Raw genomic sequence first — 8,655 nt, forward strand, 5'->3', positions numbered from 1 at the left:
TAAAGCAGAAGTCTTTACTGCTGTTTTGCCATTTCTTTTTGTAGCATTAGGAGACATGTTTATTCTTTCACTCATCACTGATGACTAACAACCTTATGAGGCACCTCTGGAAACAAAACATTAAAATCCTGTTTATTTAAAGGTGGTTAAGTTCAACAAATCAACTCTACTGTATGTTATGGAAAAATGTGTATCCATACAAACAAAATAAGGAAAAATGAAAGCGTGAGAAGCAGGAGGTGTAGCAGTTGTCAGAGTGAGAGAAATTGATTCTCTACTGACCAGCACTTCAAAATAAGAGACCTAGGGTGACTGGGTAGCCCCAAACACACACAACCCCCACTTCCTGTCTGGGTCAGGAGCAGCGCAGAGCCAGGATCGCAAAATCAGAGGGCAACTCATGCTGTGAACAATTTAGAGGAATGTCACAGAAATTTTCATTCTGTATATTATTTAGTCACTCATCTGCAGATAAAGACAAGAAAAACTACTACAAAATGCAAAACATCTAGTTTTGTCTACAACTTCAAATATATTTCTGTCCTCTGTATAAAATCAGACCAGTTTTGCTATGTTGTCTGTGTGTCCCTCTCTATGTCCCTTTAACTCAAGAAAACCTGTTTTGCCACTTACAGAGACACTTTATTGACTAACCCTATTAACAATTAACCCTATAAATGCCTGGCTCCAACTCTATTAGCTTAAGGATAAGGATTATCATCTTTATTTGGCCAAGTATGTTACTCACACAAGGAATCTGTTTCAGGTACAGAACCGAGGCAGCCATCTGCGGCGCCAACTCAATCGATGGCTCTAACCATCGGGGGCAACTTGGGGGTTCAGTGTTTTGCTCAAGGACACTTCAACCTGTTGACTGCAGGCACCGAGATTTGAACCTTCGACCCTCTGGTTGGGAGACTGCTCTACCCACCAAACTCACGAAAATGAAAGAAAATCACAAATATGAACCCTGTAATTTAATGGTTAACCCTGTGAGAACCAAAGTTTTGTCTCCACAAAGTGATTTAGATGTAAATACACACCCTCAACTACCATTTCAAGTCTGCATGACCAAACCTTCTCATTTACTGTCTGCCACAGACACTATACTGAATTATGACTTAGATAGAGAGATTGTTTAAATAGATAATGTTACATTACAAAAATAACACAGGAAATCATATAAAAGATGCACACAGATTTGGCTATGGTCCCTGGACAGTGTTTCCTCTTATAGCATCTTGAACCATGACACTTCAGGGCAAAGGGACAGCGCAAACCATGCAATAGAAAGCAGATGTCCATGCACAAACACAAACATGCATAAATTACATGCAGATGTTTGTGATTACACCGCATCGCTCTTCTCATCTTTTTCTCATACAGATAAGAGCAGCAATGTCAGGATGACTTTGCACCATCACAACACTTTCAGAGAAGTCCCGCAACCCAGACATCAAGTTCAATGCTTATAGAATTAATTTGGTTCAAAATGAAGCATATATATTTCTTCATTCAGTCTTTGCATTTGTTAGTTTTCTTTACAATAATACATCCCATCTCTTAACTAGATATATATCATCTACTGGTATTAATTTGCTGCTCCTAATTGTACAAAACCTGTACAAAGAACAAGTCCGACCTGTAACAAGTGTGTCTTTGCTACTGATTACTGATAAAATAGAGCCCTCTAGTGTCTGTGACAGGAAATGTTGATGGACATAGCTTTAGGGAGCAGATGATGGAGGGAACTGTGCAATGAGGAGGAACAAGACATGGAGGAGGAAACAGGCTTAGGTCAAGTGTAATTGAATATATAACATAAGAGTAATATGTTGAACAGTTTCATCATCTGTTTTCTTGTAATATTGGATGACGTGTATCGGGTAAAAATGTTTGTTATCATTCATTGTGGAGAATTTGCATTGACTTACATTCATTTATTTAAGACTTACTGTACCTTACCTTAAACCATAACCACTACTAACCTAATGCTAACTCTTGCCCTACCTTGAACCTGACTCTAGCCTCAAACCATCACTCTAAAAATCAGTGATTTACATTGCGGGGACCAGATGCTTTTCCCCATGGGGAAGTCTGAGTCCCCACAGTGTGAGTGTGTAAACAGGTTTTGTTCCCCACTGTGTGAGTAATATAGGACACAAACACAGTAACACACAAAAACAAACAAAATAAAGTTGCAAACAGGGCTGGAACTTTGAAACAGGTCAACATGAATGAGTTCTTAATGTGGCTGGACAAAATGAAGATTTGTACATCTACTGTACATTATGATGGTGATCATGTAGTATGACTGAAAGGTCCAGAGCAGCCGCTAATCTTGGTGAGGTGAAATTATTTTATTAGCCATTGATTCAGAGGTCAAGACTGAACATTGAAACTTATCAGGCAACAAATCTGGGATGAAAGCTACATGACATTGTAATTGTTCAAATATAAACAGTATTTCCACTATATTACATATTGTGACAGAACTCAGATACACAAACATTTAGCATTTGGCCTCTGTAATTACTGATAATACTTCACATAAGCATCTTCTTTTAAAATGTCTTCAGGCATGTACAGGGAAACGCTCTAATCATTGTTTTAAAATGCACACGTGAAGCCGAGCAGGTGACCAAAAGTGAACTGTCTTTAGGTCTCAGCTTTAGACATGCCTTTACATGACATGCTGTCTCAGGAGCTGCAGCAGGCTACCTGCCAGCTCCCAGACAGGAAACCACCTGAGGCCAACTTCTGCTTTGAGAAATGATAATTACTTCAAAGTGATGATGACTCATTAACGAACAACAGTAGCTAAAATGACTGATCTTTGTACTGTGACGTATTATTGTTTCTCAGAAGTCACACTACAACTGATGTTATGCTACAGTAATGTTACAGAAAAAGAAGTAGTGTTATATGGTGCAGATAACACTGTGTTTTGTGCTTATTTGTCATAGACTAGAAACAAGTTATTGGTCTGAGAAATAATGGATGATTTTCTTTTTTTGAATTCTCTACTGATAGTGATCTCCTGTTTTTAAGGCTGAAACGTCCACTACTTACAGCAGTGGTGTTCTATTTTTTGTTCCTTCCTCTACTGTGCCTAAGATTTGGAAGTTACAGTCCAATAGGTGAAGGTTTTCTATTTTTTATTCACCCTTAAACACTGTATTGAAACACTGTGAGGAGTCATATAACTTTGTATTTTGTGGAATAACTATTTAGTGTGCATGTAAGCACTATGGTGTTTTCTATTAGTATTTTCATTTATGTAATGTATTTGTGTAATTTGTGCTTGTTATTTTTTTAGACCTGATTTGTTTGTTATGTGCCTTCCTTTCCACAGACTCTGTTTCTATGATCTCAGAGTTCTGCTTGTCATCTGTAAAATGTCTTTATTTATTGATCCATTCATCCAATTTATATAGCCTACCCATTTGTCCAGTTTGAGTTTGGAGTCTATCCCAGCATGCACTGGGTGAGAAGGAACTACATTTTAAACATTTTAATGGGACAATAAGTAAAAGAAAGTTGTTTTTTTTTTTTATAAAAGTCTGCATTCCCACTAAGGAAATTCAGTATAAGCATTCATTTCAGGTAGCAGTGACTGTATGAGTGAGCGAGGTGGATATTCATGTGTACTGTAGAGAAGGTAATGCTTCAATCAGCGGTGTTAACCTGGAGCAGAGGGATCAGAGCCAGCAGAGGATGTTAAGAAGCTGTTAGCATTCAGCTCAGACCACCACTGTGCCTCAGTCTTGTTTTATGACTAGTCAGCTGAAGAACTGACATTTTTCTTGTCACATTAGCAATTACCCATCACACATCTTTATCATGTATCTTTAACATCTTTGAGTCATTGGCACATGTAGCTGAACTGCACACACACAGTATTCCTTTTAATTGTTCTCTTCACTGCCTATAAAACTGCTGCAAAAGCTATATATCTCACACATGCTGACCCAGTAGAAATGACAGGTACAGTAACACATATGTGGGTGTAATTCTATATGTCGCTCCTAGAGGGTGCTCTCTCTAAGCTCTGACCACACACTAATGTCCCCTCTTTTCACTCTTGTTCTCCATATGGCCTATTTTTTCACAGCTTTCCCTTCATATTTTAGGAAGGTGGGGGGTGGGGGTGGGGATCTGGAATCATTTTCCTCTGCACCAGCCCTGCTCAGATGCTTGAAGGACGTACCTTCACACATGCACACAGGCACAAACATACACTCAGTTGTGTTTTCGTTCCTTGTAGGGAGTTTACACTGATATACATTCATTTCCTGTAGACTTATCCTAACCTTAATTATAACCACTAACACCTAACCCTGACCCTAACCTTAAACCATGTTGCCACTCTAAAATCCAATGATTTCCTTGTGGAGACCAGACTGAGTCCCCACATTGTGAGTGTGTTTACAGGTTTTGATCCCCATAATGTAAGTAATACACAGGCACACACACCAGACACAGATGCACATACAAAGATACACACTCATACACACAGAATGGTCTCTTCGGCTCCCCAGGTACTTTGTGGCTTGAACACATGCCGTAGACCCGATCATGCAGATACACATGCATCTCTATTCATACACACATACTCAAGATGATATAATTTAATGTTCTCATATTCACTGAAAGCTCTGCACCACCACAATCCAATTGATCTGTTGCCTTCTTTTGACCTGTTCTGTCTTTCTTTCCTTATTTTCTTTTCTGTCTTTTTTGGTTGTTTTTTGTGTATCTCTATGTAACAAGCAAGCATGTTTCCACCAAATGATGTGGGTTCGATTGTTACCGATGGCTGAGACAAGGGAGAAGCTAGTGAGGCAAGATTAAGGAGGAGGTCTGGGGTCTGGGTTGTGGACAGTGTTTGAAGAGGAGGAACATATCAGACATTGGGTAAACATTGCTGGTTCTGTAGCTTGACAGCACACACACACACACACATGCAGACATATTAATACATGCTTAGCTCTATAACGCTCCAAAGGTTTTTTTTGAAATTTAAAATAACCTACTTCTGCTCTGAAGCTCCTGCTCAACAGGTAAGTGTACTGTTTGTTTCTTGTCTGCTTCCATTTCCTCTTTTTGCAAGGCAGGCAAAACTGGAAATGATCACAACGATTGCACAGTTGGTTTGATGACGCATACTTGAATAACACAGCTACTGTCTCAGCAACCTTTAGAGAATGTGATGTACTATAAATGACACAGGCTAAACACAGCATTGTAAACATGCTGATCAAGTCAGACTTCCTGATAATGCTAATGTTATTTACTAACTGCTGTGTGATACAATAAGTGAGAATGCATGTATATGTTTGTACGTGAGTTTCTGTGCATACCAGCTTTCTGGATATTACTGGAACCATCTACAGTTGTACATGCAGTTGTGCATCTGTATGCAAATGCAACCATCTCAACCTTTGTGTGTTTCAAGTAGTGCCACACAGTTTCATTTTTTACACCACTTTATTACACACACACAGACACATTCACAACATTGAGAGGCTGCCAGTAAAAAATGACTTTGTTTGACCTCCTACTGAAACTATTTTTAAATAACAGTTTTAATTCTGACATTCAGTGGTGCATGGGCTGCATCAGCTCTAAAAAGGGAACTCCAGCAGTTTGCTGTAGAATTACACGTCCATTAAGCTGAGGTAAATTGTGAGAGACTGATTAAACAGGAGTCTACAGACATGCTAGCAGCTCAGTGTTGCCAGACATGATGGCGGTTGGAGCTACATGTTGATAGTGAGACAAATGGTAATGTTCACCATGTTTACCTTCACAGTGTGAAATATTAGCATTTCACAGTTGCTAATTAGTATTGGGAATAAGTTTATTCCTTGGTCATAAACTGAAGGACTGGACAAATTGAAACTTTCTACTGTGAAAGTAGAAGTAAAGTTACAGCGGCATCAGAATCCATTTTCTGGGCACCAAGATTGTGGACAAATGTTACTGAAATCCATATAACCATAATATAACCTCTGTAGCAATCCAAAAAACCCCTAAATCTCACATTTCCCATGAAGCAGCTTGACACCATGTTTTATTGGACTCTCCCTGGCAGTACCCACAGCAGACACCAAACTCATTGTCCTCAGGTTTTGTGATATCATGCTGTGTCACTTAAGTAATTTTCGATAAATAAAGCTCCTCCAGAGCCAAAGGGGACCTTATACAACCTTTGCAGACTTGTAACACTGTTTCCAATTTGCAGGATTACATAGCTCACCAGCTGTCTCCATGGCTGTCCTGTGCTGTGCTGTCTTGGTGCTTGTGTGTGTTTTGCACTCGGCCTCAGACACTGTTGTATCTGACATGGACTATGGAGGTGTTCCGCTGTGGATCAACCGCATTTTGGGCGAGCCCAGTGTGATGAGCCTGCAGGGGCGGATGGACCAAGCCTGGTTTCAAACCAGCAACCCCCAGGCCTGTCCTCAACAGTGTGAATGCCCCATTCAGTGGCCCACAGCCCTCTACTGTGACAATAGAGGCCTGGCAGAGCTGCCTGACAGCCTGCCGGACACAGTTCAGTACCTGTTTCTACAGGTAGGACAGGCACTGACACGGCCACTGAGCTGATCTCCACTGAACTCTATTGTATACAGTATGTTATGCTGTAAGTGTGAAAAGACAAAATCCATCAGGCTTTGCCTTCTGTTATTCCCAGGGCAACAACATCTCGTCCTTGTCTTCCTCCGTTCTGTCCAACGTTACTGGGATGCACTGGCTCATCCTGGACCGCAACCAGCTACAGAGCGACAAGCTGGACCCCGCTGCCCTGCAAAAGCAGACCCAGCTCTCCCACTTCTTTGCCAACCACAACCACCTGAGTTCAGTGCCTCGTGCTTTACCAGCTGGACTCAAGCAGCTGCGACTGGCCCACAATCAAATCAGCAGCATCAGCTCTGGAGCTTTCCAGAACCTACACAACCTGACGCTGCTGCTGCTGCAGGGAAACAAACTGCAAACCATCACAGATGGAGACCTCAAAGGTAATGTGTCATTTCATTTCTTCATACATACATTATATCATATATCTTTATGTAGATGTTGAGTAGACAATGAGAGAGTATAGCATACAGTAGCTCTGTCTTATACCTGGCCAGATACACAATATACAAACATTCAAACAAGGATTTTCCATACTTTAATGTCAGTCTTATTTGTTATTGTCTACAAATGTGCATTTGACATACACTACCACTCAAAGGTTTGGACACACCTTTCCATTCAACAAGATGATAGCTATCATCAACTGTATATAAATATGGACGCCATGACAGCTTCCAGAAGTGAAGCCACCATGACTTGATACAGTATAGGTTTGATGCTGTCACTTAATCACTCAGTCGATACTGCGCAGAATCTGGTTGCAAAACACCAACATGCAGCTGCCGTATTTGCGATGTTTTTTGGCTTCACTTTTGCATAGTGGAGGGAAGCGGTGCTGCGTCGTCCAGATTGATGCAGTCAGTAGTGGCTGTTATGGTGGTTGGAGTCATGATGTTGTTTAAGTCACTGGTGATTTGATTTCATGTCTTTCAGCAAATATGTAACGGATCATATAAAATTTCACATTCTACCCATTATTTAATCTGACACCTCCAAAATGTAAAGCAGCTCTACAAATGAAAATTAAGCCAATACTAATGATTTTTAAACACTTGCAAAGAATACTCTTCTTCAAGGCAAAATGACAGGCTTAACAACATTAGTATGGTGCACAGACAATAGTCTGTAGTTATACTGCAGTGAAAATAGCAATAAAGTCATAGATACGGTTGGATTTACAAACTCAGATCTTTGCACTGTGATGTGTCAGTAACTGCTACTCTAACTAACACAGTACCAGTTTGGTATATTTGAAATCTCTTACTATACAGGTCACTTCCTTTCTATAATGACATTTATTTGAACGGATCATACCAACATCTCATACCTTGATGTTTTGCCCTGAGACTGCTTGGAAAATGTTTATAGTCACTCCATCAGTCACACGAGGTACATTTGTTGTAGTACTAACTTGTTTATGATCCCCACACCTTGTAGGTTTGGTCAGTCTGAACCTGCTGGACCTCAGTGGGAATCTGTTTTCTACCATCCCCGTGCATTTACCTCCCTCCATCCAGCAGCTTTATCTATCCAATAACTCTCTCTCTGGGCTGGATGAGGACAGTTTTGTAAAGCTTCTCAACCTCAAGTACCTCCGTCTGAGTCACTGTGGTTTGCAGAGCCGTAGCATCCACCCGCAGGTCTTCAACTTCTCCAGCTTGGTGGAACTGGACCTTTCTTATAACAAACTTACAACCATTCCCACGGTCCCCACCACCCTGCAGTACCTCTACATGGAGGCCAATGAAATACAAGGTGAGGCCAATACATACAGTAATATATATACACAAAGAAAAATGTGAATACACATTCACATGGATACAATTACTGTTCATACTGTGAATGATAGTCACTGACTTCATGTCCATGAAATGTTGATCTCCCACACATGTGCACACACACATTCATAGATTCATATGACATGACAACAAAGCAGCGTTATTGGTGAGTTATGTGCTGTAGCTGACCAGCTGGGCAGATATGATACCCAAACCCTGCTCTGAGGGAGGA

At 40.5% G+C, this 8,655-nt stretch overlaps 1 protein-coding gene across 1 annotated transcript in view; it reads left to right on the forward strand.

Moving 5' to 3' along the window:
* The first annotated feature begins 4,846 nt into the window (after window positions 1–4,846).
* The window catches only part of LOC109956174 (lumican), a 5,284-nt gene continuing 1,475 nt past the window's right edge, over window positions 4,847–8,655 (forward strand). The window contains exons 1-4 of the mRNA XM_020593099.1: window positions 4,847–4,917; window positions 6,248–6,579; window positions 6,701–7,025; window positions 8,083–8,400. Of these exons, the coding sequence (XP_020448755.1) occupies window positions 6,274–6,579; window positions 6,701–7,025; window positions 8,083–8,400 (949 nt within the window). The 5' untranslated portion in view covers window positions 4,847–4,917; window positions 6,248–6,273. The remainder of the gene's footprint in view (window positions 4,918–6,247; window positions 6,580–6,700; window positions 7,026–8,082; window positions 8,401–8,655) is intronic.

The sequence above is a fragment of the Monopterus albus genome, unplaced genomic scaffold, assembly GCF_001952655.1.
Source record: "Monopterus albus unplaced genomic scaffold, M_albus_1.0 scaffold18.1, whole genome shotgun sequence".
NCBI lineage: Eukaryota > Metazoa > Chordata > Actinopteri > Synbranchiformes > Synbranchidae > Monopterus > Monopterus albus.